General features: G+C 36.3%; 1 protein-coding gene across 1 annotated transcript in view; it reads right to left on the reverse strand.

Annotated features, from left to right (window-relative positions):
* The window catches only part of Tbc1d22 (TBC1 domain family member 22), a 239,663-nt gene that overhangs the window by 18,808 nt on the left and 201,776 nt on the right, over positions 1–19,079 (reverse strand). Inside the window, exon 12 of the mRNA XM_090415889.1 lies at positions 4,855–4,950. Coding sequence (XP_090272015.1) covers positions 4,855–4,950 — 96 coding nt within the window. The remainder of the gene's footprint in view (positions 1–4,854; positions 4,951–19,079) is intronic.

Raw genomic sequence — 19,079 nt, forward strand, 5'->3', positions numbered from 1 at the left:
TCTTCTTCAAGAAAAATATCCAACACATAATAAAATTTGACTCCCTTTAGGACATTAGATATATTAGCCATTTTATCTTCTTGTTGGGGAGCAAAGGTAGCCATAATATACCTGCTGACAAGGCTATCTATTAAAGCATCTGGTGGCATGTCTTTGAACCTCTGTGGTGCATGTTTTTGTAATGGGATCATTTTGGGACTTTTTTTTCTGGAGAGAATCAACATTGATTTTTCTCTATGATTTGCTCTAATAAGATAGCAGGTAAGTCATATCATTCAAGAAGATTGTAATTGTGAGAAGGCGAGATTGACACGTGTCAATATCCCTATTGACATTTTCTTTACAGTTAGTTGCCTTAATGACATAAGAGGGTTTTAGCAAAGATAACAGCTACTTTTGTGGTATACTGCCTCTTTGCCTTCTGATATTGCACTGTCTTTAATTTTTGGATCTTCTTTTTATCTTTCACCTTTGGCATGCTTGGGGGTATGCTGTGTGATCTCACACAACATTTTGCTCTTACAGTATTTCAGTCTTCACACATGATTTACTGTCAGACTGGACACAGAGCCATGACAAGCAGTCTGAGAATGACCATATTTCTGACATTTAAAACAGTGCAATGAGATTGGAATATAGAGCCATACTGGACAGTTGAGATAACCTGCTTTAACAGATGTTGGTGATTAAGTATGTTGAAGGTAAACATGATGTTCCTGGTGGAAACCAGATGTCCATTCTTATGTATGGATTCTTCTTATGGCTATCATTCCTTGATCCTTCCACTCAGAGCAGATTTCTTTATTAGGAACATCAAGGAGGTCCCACACTGATATCACACCTCTAGAAAAATTTTTGTTTGTGTGTGTGGGGGGGGAGGGAGGGGGGGGCATCATAATTGATATTCCTCCAAGAGATGTTGCATGAAGTAATTTTTCCAATTGTGCCATTGTTGCTGCCTTGCAAACCCTTCTAGATGAAGAATGGCAACATTTTTCCAATTGGATGTTCTCCTGTTCAATGTATGATTAAGAACGGTGGCTTATTTATTGCAGTTTCTTTCATTTTCTGTTGATGATTCTATAGTTTCTGAACTAGTTGGAGCTTGCTGAAGGCCCTGATAAACAAGAGGATTAAAAATTATTCATTCTCAGGAAGGGGGGGGTCCAATTCAGTGTCAGAACTCCCCACCCAACATGGAGCCACACACACACACACACACACACAGGTACCCACTCTCTGGTAAGCAATGACTGCTTGGGATTGGAATGCCATGGCTGCTATAGTAGCACAACAACAAACCTTAGGCCCTGTTCTTGGGCCATGGCGAAGGAGACATACTGTAACACCACTGGTTCTTGCAAGCAAGCCCACTAGCTAATTGATCCTGAGCAATAGAAATCCAGATGGCATGCACATAGTAGTAGTCAATCACAAAAAAGCAAAGTGAGAAACTAACCACCAGCAGGCAATGGTCAAGTTATCAACACATACAGCCACAACTTTAATGAACTCTCACTTCTGCAAAATAGGCTTAAAGTACACTATCACACCAAAGTCAGTGAGTAAATTAGAGTTCATCTACCATATTAAAAGAGGTCTAAAATTCCTCTCCATCCTAAATAAAGCTAATAAAATACAAATTGAAACATCCAATATACTAAATTATAATGAACAACTAAGTTACAATCTAACCAAAGCAGAAAAAACAAGCCTACACACAAAAAGATTCCTACAATTATCAAAAAAAAAAAAAAAAAAACTAGGGGTCATCAGCGCCCTCAAACATAGAGCACTAACAATTAGCTTTGATGAGTAGGCACTGAAAAATTAATATGAAATTATTAGGCGAACTTATATGAAGAATGGCTACAACAAAAACACAATTCACAAGACCTTCCACAATAATGCCTGAAAGTGGAGAAAAAAAAATAAAAAAGATTGCAAAAATGCCATAGACATACCATACATTAGGGGAATAACAGAAAAAACAGAACACTATATAAATACAATATTAAGGCAACTTTCAAACCTGCAAAATTAAAAAGTATACTTAGCTCATCCAAAAATTCCCTTTCTTATTTTGTCCATCTAGGGCAGAGGTGTTCAACCCGTCGATCGCAGAGCGATTTTTAGTCAATCTCTTGTGTATTCCTCCTTACTTACAAATTTAATTAAAACTAAAAACATAATATTTTATTTATCATTATTTTGTATTATTTTTAATTCGCTTTAAGTGTATTGCTATTGTTTATTTTTCATTAAAATTGTCAAATTAGTAATTTTCTTGTAAGTCCTGGTAAATGAATTAATTTGGATCAGTGGAAGTCAAACAGCGAGCCGAGTGAATACGATTATAAGCAAAGTGTAAAAACTCGATTGTAGCTTAAATATTAAATATTCCAAAGCACATTACATCGATTTCTTACTTAGGTTAAGTCCTATGTAAATATTGTAAAAAAATAAACTTTGTCTGTCTCGGTATAGTTTGTATTAGATGTTTTTGTAAATAACTTTTTTTGAAGCTAACTGTATATACTGCTTTAATAAGAATATGTTAGAATGTTAAAAACAAAGGCAATGTTTTTGTCGCCGAAACTGTACATGGCTGCATTAGAAAGACTGTTATTGAAACTTGTATGTATGAGAAAGGCTTGCAGGCTCTAAGTGTAAACATCTCTGAAGTCAGTCAGAAAGAGCTCAAACAACTTTCCGATGGCCAGCAACTTACAATCAAAAGAAAGCGGAGGAGAACAAAAGGTGTGCCGAACTTGAAACTTAAGATGAAAGACTCATACCGATTCTTTGGGGGGTTGCCAAACTTCATGCAAGGTCTCAGAGGAGTCCTAATAAAAAGGGACTGAAGCAAGCAGAAGGGGTCCCGGTTCCAGTGCTGTCAGAGAGGAGGCCGCCTGTTCCAGAGTCGCCGTCAGAGAGACTGCCCAGATCCACATTGCTTGAGAGAGGAGTTTCCTGCTTCCAGGAAGGAGCGTCTCAGTTCGAGAGATCGCTAGAGAGAGAGAGAGAGAAACTACTTCTAGGCTGCAGACAAGGTTTCAAATTGCCGAAAGGAAGAGTTCCAATTGCCAGAGAAAAGTATCCAGGCCAGGTTAAAGTCAGACATTCACCTGTGTGTTGCGTTTTCATTACAATTTGATGAATCAAACGACTTCATTGATATTGCTCAGTTAATGGTATTTATTCGCATGGTATTTCAAGATTATTCAAGTAAAGAAGAACTTTTGAAAATTATACCATTACTGGGAAGGACTAGGGGAGAAGACATTTTTTCAGCATTTGATGAATTTGTGAAACAACACGAACTTCCACTTTTTAAACTTGTGTCTATTACTACTGATGGTGCTCCTGCAATGATAGGTAATAAATCAGACTTCATTTCATAATGTAAAAACGATGACAAATACCCAGATTTTTTAACGTACCACTGCCGACAAGTACTATGTAGTAAAAGATTAAACACAAAAGATGTTTTGGATATTATATTTATAATTGTAAATTATAAATATAATATCCGGAACTCAGGGAATTGGGCACCGTAGGCACCAGAGGGGCAGAGCCCTCCCTTTTGAAGACTCAACACTCAGGGGCTACTCTACATCGAGTCTTCAAAATTCAAGTCATCAGAATTCAAGGAGAACCGGCCTACCAGTCCGGAACACGTTCCTCCTTATAGAGGAACTAGGGGGCATATACCCCCCCCCAGTTCCTCTATAAGGAGTAAGCAAGGCCATTTTAGTCCTATCTAATTGGAAACTGAGGAGGGCAGTTCAATCTACACTGGTAGCCAATCAGAGATAGCTAGCCCAAGACTCGCTAATTATACATGGCATCTGGTGAAGGGGGAGGCAGCTGGCATGTAGTCTCTAATCCTCACTATAATGTCTCTCGTGTTTACAAGATGAAAAACCCAAGTTTCTGGTAGGAAAAAAGCCACTTGCCCATGTCAGAGTTTGAGTAACCCAAGAACCTGTTGAAGAAAGTTAGAAAAAGTTCCTCTAGTTGGTGACTAGAATCGAACTTAAACCACTCATTCTTTGGGCAGCCTAGCACTGTGGATACACACTGCATTTCTGCTGAGCTATACATGATCTTCTTATTTTATTTATTTTTTCTTGCCAGAGGGCAGGCTAGTATAAACAGTTAAGAAAGCAGTTATACTTTAGTGTACTTACGTGTAGTGTTATGCAGCTTGTTGTGTTCATGTTTCCTGATGATGACCTTGATTTAGAAGAGGAAACATTGAAAATTATTTTCTAATCAGAGGTCAGGCTAGTATAACCAGTCAACAAAGCAGTTATAGTTTAGCATATTTATGGCTATCGTTCTTCATATGTAGTGTTATGCAGCTTGTGTCATGTTCATATATATGTTTCTGATGATGACCTTGATATAGGGGCTAAAATGTCAAGTGTTATTCTCTAACTGTAAGTAAAGTAATTCCTCTAACATGTATGTTTGTCCCCATAAATTCTACACATGAATCTAAATGAATTTTTAAAAGCAATTTTGGTATAGAAAAAACAAAATATAGATATGAGAAAGTTTATTGCTACATACAGAAATCCATTATTTATCCAACCTTCAAACCTTAAATTGACTGATTTTCCTAAAAATGCATTTTCTCATAATACAAGTGTTCCTGTGAATTAAGACTAAATTAAATTACCCCCTTTCCTTTAATGCTGGGTTATCGCTCTTCAAAAACATATAGAAGAATGCTAAAGTACAACATAACATGAGATGGGTAATATAACAGAGAAGTCATAACTAATTAATATCACATTTTCAAAAAATTCTCTAACATTTTTACTAAATTTTTGAAAAATAAATTACCTGAAAATCTTTTTCTCGTAGTAGTTCTCTATCCCAGTGTGTCAAAAATGCAGCACATACATAAAGGTGGAATGTGGAAAAGCCATCAGGTTCAGACTATATGAAAAATAATGCTCAATATTCAGTCTATATGGCATTACATAAATCATTTATTAGATATGAATTTCTGGTTATCAAACAGAATAAAACTATTAATATACAATGTACAGGTGCAAGAAGAATGGTCATAAAATAACTACTTTTTATGAATACAATAAAATTTACTGGCTTCTGAAATGTGAAATATTAACAATTCTTGATATCTCAATAGGAATAAAAAATACTAAGAGATCTATCCCTATGGCTTTCAGTCACCAATCCTGTTTAGTTATTGTTGATTTGAAATTTTATGCTGCAACTGAGGCTATGATGGAGCAAGTTAGAGTTACCCACTGCAGAAGAGTGGTGCAAAGAACGATGTGTCTAATCTAACTATCAAGTGATCAGCATCTCTGGAGTGGAGATAAATATTTTGGAAATGTTGGTAAGAGCTCACATACAGAAATAGGGTGACAGAGAATCTATATTTGGATCCTTTTTTTCATGCTTACATGGTGATCAGAATACATCATGAAAAAATTATGGAGACAACTACAGTGTTAGAGCAAAACTTTAGTTTAATATAAACCAAAATGAACACTCAACGTTTCAATCTTCATATCAAGGTCATCATCTGGAGCATACACATATATACAAAGAAACAAGCTGCACTACAATCTACGTGGTTAGCTAAAGTTACTGACCAACCATTATAACAATTATTGGGCTGACCTCTGGCGGAAAAAAAAAAAAAAAACTTTACTACATCAAAGCTAGATCCTATTATTATCTATTAGGTTACAAAATTAAATTGGGCTGGAGAGCATGTTTACGTATGCCATAGGCTCACCACTATCCCCCCCCCCCAATTGCTAACTTTTATATGGAAGCTTTTGAGTAAAGTGCTCTTGATTCGTTTACTCTAAAACCTACAGTGTGGCTTAGACATGGTGACAATGTTTTTGTTATCTGGCCACATGGTCGACAAACTTTAAGCACATTCCTTAGCCACCTGAACAAACAACATGAACGCATACAATTTACTATTGAAATTGAAAATCAGAACTTGCTCCCGTTCCTGGATACACTGGTCACGTCTTCCCTCAGGCAGTCTATCCTTCATGGTTTACCGCAAACTGTCATATACTGACCAATATATACATTGTAACTCATATCACCACCTGTCGCAAAAATCTGAAGTCATTTACACCCTTAAAAACAGAGCTATAACAATTTGCTCTAATCAACAAGCTCTTAAACAAGAATTAAAGATTATTAGCAACACATTTATAAATAATGACTATAACAAAAATACTATTAATAAAGTTCTTCATAAAACTTCAAAAAAGAATACAGGTTACAGTAAAAACTATAGCCATCCCATGCATTAAAGGGTTATCAGAAAAAATCAATAGAATCCTACACCATTATAATCTTAATGCCACTTTTAAACCACCTTTAAATTTAAAAAACATATTCAACTCCTCTAAGGATCCTCTCCTCCCATTGGCACATCCGGAGTTTATTGCATCTACTGCGCCTGTAACTTATCTTATATTGGTGAAACTGGACGTACAATCCCTATACGTAAAAAAGAACACAAAAGACACATTAAATATAACAATTTTGGTGAAGCAGGCCTCTCAGATCACGCTCTCAACACCCTACACCAAATTGATTGGAAAAGTACCTGCTCTTTACACATCATACAAAAACCTAGTATGAAAGAAAATTTAAAGAAGCCTATGAAATTCTGATTAACCACCCTAATCTCAAAAAAAAAAAAAAATCCCACCAGAGGTCAGGCCAATAATTGTTGTAATGGATAGTTAGTAACTTTAGCAAACTATGTAGATTGTAGTGCAGTTTGTTTCTTTGTATATATGTGTATGCTCCAAATGACCTTGATATGAAGGTCAAAACGTCGAGTGTTCATTTTGGTTTATATTAAACTCAAGTTTTGCTCTAACACGATGGTAGTTGTTCTCCATAATTTTTTCATGATGTAATCTATATTTGGCAATGAACTACAAAAGTTTACAAAGGGAAAATCACGTTTGAATAAGCTGATCACATTTTATAACTAGGGTTGAGTTAGACAAGAAGAATGGATACACAATGATAATTTTGGACTTTTCTAATGATTCTGATAAGATAATACAGCATGGAAAGCTGTTGCATAAGTTGCAGGATATGTGACTAGATCATAAATTCTTAGCTTCGATAAGAGGGTGGCATCTAAAAAAAAACAGTTGATGCGGGGGGGGGGGGGTATTATCTGCAAGATTTAAGGTGAGCTATGGTATACCCCACAGACCAATTTTTGGCCCATTGTTATTCATTTTTTGCATTAATAACAATGGATATGATTTGACAGGAAACAGTTTTTGCCAATACAAAAGTAGGGAGAGTAATCAGGAATGCAAATCGCATGCAGCACTTGCAGAGTGATTTGAATAGGTTGTAATTGTGGATTTGCAAAAATGGTTGTCAATTCAATGTTAGTAAATGTAAAGTTATGCACTTTGGTGTAATGAGATATTCAGTGGCATAGCATATTAGTGCAGTTATACTTGAAAAAAACTGATTAGGCTAGGGATCTTGAAGTCATGGCAGATAGGAAATTGAAATTTAGGAATCATATATAAAGGATTGCAAATATAACTTACACAATAATTGCAATGCTGGAAAAACACTGACACATAAGTATAAGAAAGTAATATCTCTTTACAAAGCATTCATAAGACCTCACCTGAATTATTGTGCACAGATCTCCCTCTCCTAGTTTCTGAGGTGATGTAGATACAGTGGAGAGAATGCAAAGAGTGTGTTAAAGAAGATACCCTGACTCTGTGATGTAGTTTATGAGGAAAGACTGTAAATTTGCAGACTGCAGATACCAGCAAACAGGAGAAAGAGGCATGATAGAGACCTAGGAATGTCTGAAAGGATAGTGCACTATACTAGTAGATGGACGTTTTTATTTTATGGAAGGCAGAAAGGAAGATATCAATGGAAATTCAGAATGAGTGCAGTCAACAAAGAGAGATAGATTTCTCCTTCATAGAGTGGTGCATGAATGGAATGGACTGCCTTTGATGGTCATGAGTGCAGGTAGTGTGACTGAATAAACAAATAGGTATGACAGCTAGTCTCTCAATTCAATTTAATGGAGTAAATAGAGAGCAGAGAAATAATTAAACAACAGTTTTAATTGTTCCAATATTTCATCCATCACAGAGACATCTTCAGGAATACAATATTAAAATTGTAATAAGACACACAAAAAGCAATAAGTAGAAGAAATTAGACTATTTTGAGCCTGCAGTCCTGTGACGATGTCCCCCATAGGTGCTGTTGGATGGAGGCCTAAGAACTAAAGTTTTCCAAATCTTGAAAGTTTAACAGAACCAAATTTGTTTAAAATTGGGCTTTTTTTTTTTAATCTTCTATTGATTCTAAAGAGAATTTCTAGTTTGTATTTGCTATGATGAAACATAGTAGTTTTTTCTTTCATCTGATCCTGTGCAAGGAATCCAAAGCTTGGTCAGCTAGACCTGACTGATGATAGTTGTGGTGGCAGATGTATTGTGTTCACCAAAGCACATGTTGGCATATCTCCCACTTTGACCATAATATGGTGAGTTACAAGAACAAGGAATCTCGTAAACACCTAGAACAGAGAGAGAGAGAGGATCCTTAAGAGAGCAAAGAAGTGATGTTTGAAATCAATGCAGAGATTACATTTCTTTAAAGGCTATTTTTTCTGAGGTACCCTGGATATAGGGAATAGTAATATCGTTACTGTAGTCTACATTGTGAATAGATGGGAGGAAAAACTAATTTGTTGATTTTTTTTTAGCAATGTAACCATTGAATAGGAAGGTCTGGCAAATAAAGGGGTTCAGCTATAAAGGAAGTCTGGGTAGATCAGAGGTTGAAGGCTCTGCTGAGAAGGGTTTTGATGACACCATACTGTTGAGGGGGGGAGAGGGTGTTGGGAAAGTTTGCATATGTATTTGTGTGTGTGTGTGTGGGTGGGTTTTCTGCAAACTGAGAAAAAGGATGCCATTGGTTAGACATGTGATTAGAGTATCTAGAAAAGGCAGGCTATTGTTATTTTCTTTTTCTATAGTGAACCGGTTTCTAGTGTGCTGGCTGTTGAGGTGGAGGAGGAAAGAGTAATGTGTTCTCTTTCCTGAGACACGTTACTCAGGCAGAATCAAGAGCCTGTTTTATAAAATGCTCCATATAGAAATTGTCTATATGAAGGGAGAGGGGAAAACCCATGGATGTGCCTTCTGTTTATATAAGGTGTTCTTTCAAGAGGAGAAACCTGTATGGATGACAAAATTAAAACGATCATTTTTTCAGTAAATTTAAAGTTTTGGAAAGGGGGATATTTGTAAATAAAAAGATGATATCAAGGCTACCATAATATCATTTTGTTTAAGATTAAATTTTAGATTAAAGATTTGTAATGAGTGGAATTTTTTTTATATATATGATGAAGTGTCGCCAGTAAGTGTTTGTGAAATTTAAAAAAAAAAGGGGGGGGAGGAGTCAGTAGCAACAGCTATGGGTCATCTGTATATTGGGGGGTGGGGGAGAACTAAAAGGTCCAAGTTTTTTAACAACTTCAGGAAGCCAAGATGTGACATTTTTAAAGGCCTCACTGAAGTTGTAGCCATCAGCTCTCTCTCCAAGCTGAACTCTCTTCTATTCTCAACCCTGAACTTTGAATATTCTCTGATATTTCAGATGAATCTGCCCAAAAGGAATTTCAGAAAATAAAGGATAAACATAGTAAAAAATATAACAACCTTTGCAGATCTTTTTCTCTGCCACAAAGTCAGCCTCTACAAGTTGTTAACCTTTCGTCAAAAAGACTCAATGAAATGCTGTTAGCACCCTGGACTTTTGTCACAACTTTGTAGTAGCACCTCGTTAAAAATTGTGTAGTATATACAGCGCAATCCATAACTTGCCACCTAATATTGCCAACAACTTCAAGCACGACATAACTAACATCCTTTCACAGTGTTTCAGCCTAAAAGAAATCTCTCCAACAGCCAGATCTATGTGCTACATAAATTGTTCAACAACAACATAACCATTACTAGAGCTGATAAGGATAATATATCAATTCTGACATCTCATACAGCTATCCCCCCCCCCATCTTGTTTTTATACCAGTCATTATAATCACAAAATGAATGTGCTACTCAGAGACAGCTACTTATAAACCACCAGATTATGATCTTACCAATTCTCAGAGGGGGGGTGGGCATTAAAAATGTCATATCTGGGTTTCCTGAAGTTGTTTAAGTCAAATCTTTTAGTTCTGCCCCTTACCCTGGATATATGAATTACCTAAAATTCAGTCAATACAAACACCTTATATAAGCAAATGGAAAGTACATGTATGGGTTCTCAGCTCTCCCATTCTGGACATTTTGTATATGAAGCATTTTGAAAAACAGGCTCCTGATACTACATTCTCAAATTTTCTATTTGGTAAGATATACTAACAATGTTTTCTCTATTTCTCCATGGCTCAGACACATTACTCTTTCTTCCTCCACTCCCAACAGCCAACACTCCAGAATCCAGTTCACTATAAGAAAAAGAAAATAACAATAACCAGCCTTTTCTAGATACTCTAATCAGATGTCTGCCCAAAAGCACCTTTCTTTCTCACTTTACAGAAAACCCAGGCATACACGTAAATACATACAGAGGTAACTCTCATTACATGCACTTTTGTTATCTGTGTTTTCACATATACACAGTTTAATTTTGGTTCATAAGGACTATCACTGTTTCCTATCCAAGGGCGTGGAAACTTCTGTACATGTGCCTCGTTTTTTACCTCTGTCTGCTGTACTCAGTGTCCATTCTGTGTCCCTATTGCCTTATTGGTCTATGTGGTATTATCTTTATCTGTAAACAACTTCTACACCCTGAGCAATGAAGATCTTCTGACTATGGAAAAGCACATTGATAAGGAATCTGAATCAAGTCCTATGGAGAATGAGCCTCCAAAAAACTCACAATGAAGGTCATCTCTCAAGCTTTCAAGTTGACAAACAATGCCATGGCCTCTCTTTGAAGACCATGACTCCATGACAAGGGAGAAAAAGGGAGATATGAAAATGCCTTTGAATGCTACAAGTAATGTCTGCAATCAGAAGTTGAAAACTGCAATTCAGGTTTCCATTGAGATTCTTGAAAAGCAGCTATATGAGCCTTCAACTTCAGCATGCCAGCTAAAGAAGGTGTGATTAAGATGTGGTTACAATGTATTAATCTGGAACTACTTTAATTGTTATTTGTTTTATGCATATAGAATATTTTATTTACAACTCTTATGCCTTAATATGTATGAAAAATAGGTGCACTTTCGATTAAATTAATCTTGAAAGATCAGAGTCTCGCTCATTCAAGAACTTAACTTCTATTATCACATGTTATAAGTCTCCTGATTATCACATTTTAGATATACACGATAACTGTCAAGAACACAACCCCTGCATATAACAAGAGTTATCTGTATAAACTTTCCCAAAACCGCCTGTGAATAATATGGTGTCATTGAAATCTTTCTCAGCAGAGCCTCCAGCTACTGTTGTACTCAGGCTTCCTTTATAGTTGAACTCCTTTATTAGCCCAACCTTCCTATCCAATGGTTACAATGCCAAAAATATCAACTGATTAGCTGCTCCTCTCATCTATTCCAATCCCTCTCAACATACATACAGACTACAGCAATGATATTACTGTTCCCTATATCCAAGGCACTGCAGAAAAAAATAACCAAAAGTTTAAAGAAATATAATCTCTGTACTGCTTTCAAACCTCCTGAAGCTGACCTCACTTCTCTGTTCCACTAAGGATCCACTTCCTTCATTCTCTATTCCAAGTGTTTACAAGATTCCTCGTTCTTACAACTTATGGTCAAACTGGGAGATCTGCCAAACTGTGCTTTGGTGAACACAAAAAATATCATCTGCCACCACAACTATCATCAGTCAGGTCTACCTGGCCATGCCTTACATTCCTTGTCCAGGATCAAATGGGAAAAAAACTACTATGCTTGATTATAGCAAGCACAAACTTGAAAGCCCTATTTAGAATCAATAGCAGATTTAAAAAAACAGCCTAATCTAAACAAATATGGTTGTGTTAAACTTCCAAGATATCAGATACTAATTCTCATGCCTCTCACCCACTAGCCCCCCCCCCCCCATAGGACTTTAGGCAGAAAATAGTTTCCTTTCGTCCACTTATTGTTTAGTGGACGAAATTATGTGTTATTACAATTTTAACATTGTATTTCTGAAAATGTCTCTCTAACAGATGAAATATTATTATTATTATTACAGCTATTATAGCCTGTTTTTGTTTAGGAGTGTCCCTTATTTTAAACACATTGGCTATTTTTACTCAAAAAAATGTATATATATATTTTTAGGGCATCATGGGTGAGTATTGAAGGCAATTATAGCGGAATAAAGCAGGAGGAAAAATTTTGTACATACCTTGTTTTGATACTAGGATGTCTTCAAATTCCATGTTCCTGCTGAAGGTTATTTATAACAGGGGGGAAGGGAGTGTGTGTGTGTGGGGGGGGGTTGATGCAGGAAGAATAAATTGGAAACCCAGGTTTATTTTAATAATATATATATATAAATATATATACATATTTATATATAAATTTTTTGGGAGGGAGGGGAAGGGTTTACTTATGGGAAAACTGGGGCAGGGGAGAATGTTAACGGGGTGCAAATTCAGTAACAGTAAAAAAATCATAGTAGTTGGGAAAGTTACAATAATATAAATCAATCTAGAAAACTTAAAGGCAAAATTTTGTGTATGTGGCATGATATAGAGAAAGGAAGTATGAAGGCTTCTGATATGGAACTACAATAATGCTGGAGTGGGGGACACTATTTAAGGATAACTCTTAAATATGCATCCATGATGAATGACTTCCATGTAGAAATACTAATAAAGCATTGTCAGATTGGTCGATCAATTTCTCTTAACTTGAACCATGGAACTGATGGTTCGATATGATATTAAGTGGTGCAGAAGAGCAAATTCAGTCCCTTATCATAAAGCAAAACTTTGAGCCAGGAAAAAAAAAAATTTTTTTTAAGGAGAGTAATATAGCTCAGAATACAATTCTGAGACTATGCATGCCAACATGAAGTTCTATGACTTTGAAGTATTGTAATGCTTCAGGGTTGCATCTTTTAAAAATATAACAGACTGCAGCAACACGTCTGTTATATTGGAGATAACTGTTCCAACTAAACCAGAAGACTAGAGACCACAGATATGAGAGCTCTGAGAAAAATTAGCAAGTAAACAAATGGCATTAATGGCAGAATCATATTAAAAATGAAGATATTACAAAGGAACTTCACTTTGTTAGCACTGAAAAATGTATGAGCAAAGAATCACATTAAAAAATCACAACGTGTGATTTTTTAATATGATTCTGTCATTGATGCCATCTGTTCACTTCTCTAATTTTTCTCAGAACTCTCAATATCTGTGGTTCTGCAGCCTTTGATTAACAGATATTTTTAATGTGATTCTCAGAGCCAAAGTTAAAACTAATTTGAACAGTATGGAGATATCACAATAAGTCAATAAGACATTATTTCTTGTCTATCCATATGAAATTATCAACATCCTTATGCTGAAATATAGCATTAGTAATCATCATCATCAATTTCTTGACAAGTATTTTCCAGTGTAGGTGGGGGGGAGGGTTCAGGCTACTATGACAACACTACATGATTAAGCTTACATTACTATTAATCTATCAACAATTTTCCTCCAAATCAGTCTATTACTTGTCACCACTCCAACATTGTTGTATTTAACATTTCATTCCTGTAAGGCATTTCTGATTAAATCAATCACTTGGACCTTGGTCTTCTTCTGGATATCTTTCCTGTCATATTTTTAATATGATTCTGCTACTGATGCCATCTATTCACTCTAATTTTTCTCAGAAGTCTCACATCTGTAGTTTCTAGTCTTTGATCTAGTATTTTATTCTAACACAACTCTCAAATCAATAACTTAAAATTGGTTTGAACACTGTCTTGTATACTGCTAGTTTTGTGTTTTGGCTAATTTCTCTCTCTCTTATTCCATATAAATTTATTCAACTGGGTCCCCACCATACCAGCTTTGCTCAATTTGCATCTTCACTAAAAGCTGTGTCTAAATAGCCTAAAATATTTTACTTGTTCTAAAGGTTCTCCACTGAGAATGCAGCTGAAGTTTTCTATGTTCTGCCTATTTTCATAGTTTTGGTTTTTTTCTTACTGATTTTCATGCCAAATTTGTTGCAGCTATTATTCAATTTAGTTAGAGAATCCTGGAGACTTGCATTGGATGTATTTAGGAGTACAACATCATCTGCATAAAGCAAAGAGTCAAGTTTGATATCTCCAATTCTAATATCTGGTTTCTGCCACTTTCTTTCATAATGCAATCCATATATTGATGAATAAGATTAAAGATAATGTGCAACCTTTTGTCTTATGCCACATTTTACATCGAGCCATCTTCCTGTATTTCCTTCAATTCTAACTGCTGACTGGCAACTTACATATTTGTATCGATAATGAAATACTGTGAGTTCACATAATTAAAAGAATTATAAAAAATAAAGTAGAAAACTCACAAAAAAATGTATCAATGTAGAATTTTTGCCAGAGAATCACAGGCATTGTCAGTACAAGATCACAGAATGGCAATTAAACAATAACAGACAATTTTAAAAAGCATCACCTGAGTAGTTAATGTAAGATAACTAAAAAAGGTCAATAATTTCCTAACTTTTTTTTTTTTTTTAAAAAGTATACACATAGATAAACTGAAATTAGGAAAGATTAGTAGTTTTAAAAAAGTACTATATCCAACAAAGGGGATACACATAGACCATCAGATCTGTTTAAGTTAGGACAATGTAGTCAAGTTTCACAGATTTCTTTATAAAGACTTTCTATGAGGAAATTACTTTTATGAAGGACTCTTGTCTTGTTGCAGTGAACTCTAGGTTTAGTGTCAATAGCATGCTCTGCAAGTTCCAGACTGTTTAGGATTAATATCAAACTTCCAGATGAATAAAATCAAATCTTCCTGTTTGTCCAAAATAAGATAACCCACAAGAGCAAGGAATCTGGTAGATGCATTTAAGAAAAAAAAATCTTTAGCCCTCTTAAGTCAGAGAAATCGATTCTACCAAGAAAGCTTTAGAATCTGCATTAGTGGCTGAAATTTTTAACACTATTTTAAGCATTTCATCAACTTCTTACCTATATGTTTTTAATGCTTCTCATGATAATTTAAAGCATAAGTTTGATTCACTTGTAAGCCACTCTAGAACTAGTACTCATATCTCTGACGGATACTGTACGCCCACAGATGCGAGACCCTTTGATTCTGCGCATGTCAGAAGAAGAAGAATCCATTCCGATATTAGGGTAATAATGCATTTCATGGGATGAATGTTTATTATTATACGTCGGAAAATTAGCTTTTCTTTTATGAAAATTCTAGTTTTTAGAGTGGTAACTATTTTGCTTGTACAACAGTTGGAAAATTTGCCTATAAAGCACATGATTCCGCATGTCGGCGACCAATTTGTACATCCTTTATGTCCCCACACCCAGCATGAATTGACTATTCTTGGCACATTGTCAAGCTCGGTTCTATGAAGTGTGGGCATACAATAGAGTAGTCAATAATATATCTGGCCATCCACTAATATAGGATGAACTTTTTTGTTTTATCAAAAGGACATGATTTTGCCATTTCTCCCAATAAGGTATCCCTTATGAACTTTCTTCATAGTATAGATAGATCTTTATCTAAAAAACAGCCAACAGGATTTTTTCGAATGTGTAAAAATTCTTTTTGTGCCAATCCTCCACATTCTAATCTCTCTTTCTCTAAATTAAAAGTGCTGAAATCATTGAAGAATAACAACAATTTAATTATTACTAAGGCTAACAAGGGAAAAGCTGTTGGTGTTCAAGACAGAAAATAATATGACAGAAAAAGGTCTATTACTTTGAGATTATTCAACTAACAGGCCCTTGCATCTGATCCCACCTGTAGTCAATTAAACAGACTTAATTCTTTACAGATAATGTTCCTATTTTGGATGAAGATCAAAAGATAAAGCTCAAAACCTTCCTTGGTCAATCACCAAATTGTACAGCTTTCCAAAGTTCATAAACCAGGTACTCCATTAAGATCAGTTGTAAACTTTATAGGATATCCCACTTATAAGATTCCTAAATTCTTATCTAATTTACTTGCTACTTCAATTAGAACTACTACTACTTATATAAAAAACACTTAGGATTTAAAAAATAAACTTTCTGATATTAATCTAGATGCTTCAGATATTATGATTAGTTGAGATGCTGTACCCTTGTTTACTAATATTTCTTTATCTGAACACCATTGAATTACTTCAAGAAGAATTTCCTTCAGATGTTGTTAAACTATTTGAATACATTCTGGTAATTTCTCCTTTAAAAAAAAATTATATCAACAAATCGAAGGAACAGCCATGGGTAATCCTATTTCTCCTACTATTGCTGACTTCATCATTGAACACTTTAAGCAACGCATTTTTGAAAACATTTCACCTAGACCTACACACTGCTACAGATATGTGGATGATTTTTTGCAGTTTGGAATGGTTCTTCTTCTGAGTTACAGCAGTTTTTTTCTAAATTAAATGCACTTCATCCCAGGATCCAATTCATCTTAGAAGAGGTAAATAAACAATTAGCCTTTTTTAGATCATCTAATTCTGTGTTAACCAAATGGAAGCCTACATTTTTCAGTTTTTTGGAAGAAGACTCATACAGGCCATTATATTATTCATACTGAATCTTATCACCATCCTAGTCAAAAAAAGACTGAAACTATTAAGTTACACAGCCAACCAGGCTCGCTGGCCTGGTTGGCTGAATGGTTAGCAAATCCGCTCTCCAACCAAAAGGCTGCAGGTTCAAATCCTGCTATGGGGATGGATGTTTGTGATTGTCTTTCACCTTCATACATTCATCCATACAAGTGTATAAACACTCTCCCAAGATGGAATGGGTCACCATGGGAGAAGAAGACCCAACCCTCCTGCAATGGGAGAGGCCTTTCCCAATAGTGGGGAATATTATCATTACGGACAACTCCAAGGAGTTGACAGACTCATCAAGGGAGGCCCTGACATCATGTCAAGAACAACTATTCAACATTCACACAGTATCTATCATACCTCGCCTTGAACTCATTCACAGTCATGGTATCCACAACAGACTCTGGCAGCTTATTCCAATCATTCACCACTCTCCAAGTAAAAAACCTAGCTCTAACACCCTTGCTAACCACACTCTTGCCCAGCTTCCATGTATGGCACCTAGTCCTCCCACCACCAGTCCTATTCTCAAAAATATCTTCAGAATTAATCTTATAGAAACCCTTCAGTAATATGAATGTCTCAATCATATCACCCCTTTTCCACCTATCAACCAATTTCTGCAACCCACAACTCTTCAACTGTTCTCATAAGGTTCATTCCATAGACCTGCTATCATCTTGGTCACCTGTCTCTGGATCCTCTCCACCTCTTCCCCATCAAGAGCCCATATCTGCGAACAGTACTCTAGATGGAGTCTTATCAAGGCTCGATACAGAGGAACAATAACCTGTTTGTCTCTGCTTGTTAAAGTATTTTTCAGCAACTAAGTGATTTGATGAACTGATTTTGTCACTTTTGTGATGTGTCCCCTAAACTTCAACTCCCTATCCACCTTCTTCTTCTTCTGCAGCTTCTCCCACTTAAGTGGGGTCACTGTTTGTTATGAGTCTCCTCCACACCTTCCTGTCTTGGGCTGTCACCACATCCAAGTTCTTCATCTTCAAGTCCTCTTCTACCAGCTCCCTCCATCTCTTCTTTGGCCGCCCACGCTTCCGCCTTCCTTGCACATCCATCTGCATGACCCTTCTTCCCACATATTCGTCCTCCCTCCTCATCACATGACCAAACCATCTCAACCTTGCCTCCTGTATTTTCGCTCCTAAGTTTGTAACTTTCACTGTTCCCCTGACATAGTCATTTCTCAGATGATCCTTTCTGGTCACACCGCACATCCACCTAAACATTCTCATCTCTGCTACTTCCATCCTGCTGATGTTATTTTTCCTCAGGGCCACAGTTTCTATAGCATATGTCATAGCTGGCCTCAATACTGTCCTATAAATTTTGCCTTTCAGATTGATCGGCACCCTCTTATCGCATAACACTCCATCCATCTCCCTCCAGTTCCTCCAACCCGCTTGTATCCTGCATCCCACTTCCTTCTCAGCTCCTCCATCTTCTTCCACTGTTGAACCTAAGTATCTAAAGTCTCTCACCTTCCTGATAACATTTCCTTCCAGCTCCAAATCTGTCTCCTGGCCACCGCCCACTGCGCAACACATATACTCTGTCTTACTTCTGCTCAGTCTCATACCTCTCTCTTCCAGTACTTTTCTCCATCTTTCCAGTTTAGTTTCCGCTTCTTCTCTTGAATCTACACACAGCAAGATGTCATCTGCATACAACATTGTCCAAGGTGCATCTTCTCTCACCTCCTCTGTTACCACCTCCATCACAATATTAAACAGAAACGGACTTAATGCTGACCCTTGATGCAAGCCAACTGTTACTTGAAAACTTTCTGTCTGTCCCAAACAGGTCCGAACACTTGTCTTCACATTTCTGTACATTTCCCGCACCAACCTGACATATTTCTCTGGCACCTTCTTCTCCCTCAGACACCTCCAGACTTCTTGCCTTGGCACTCTATTGTATGCTTTCTCCAGATCAATAAATACCAGATGTAGCTCCCTTTGTTTCTCTCGATATTTTTCCATCATCTGTCGTAACCCAAAGATAGCATCTGTTGTTGATCTACCAGGCATGAAGCCAAATTGTTCCTTTGCAATCTCCACCTCCTTCCTCAATCTACCATCAAGAACCCTTTCTAGGATCTTCATTGTGTGGGACATCAACTTTATTCCTCTGTAATTTTTACAGTCTTGTGCATCCCCTTTACCCTTGT

Source organism: Typopeltis vanoorti, chromosome 3 (assembly GCF_054136105.1).
Source record: "Typopeltis vanoorti isolate ZY-2024b chromosome 3, IOZ_Tvanoo_1.0, whole genome shotgun sequence".
Classification (NCBI taxonomy): domain Eukaryota; kingdom Metazoa; phylum Arthropoda; class Arachnida; order Uropygi; family Thelyphonidae; genus Typopeltis; species Typopeltis vanoorti.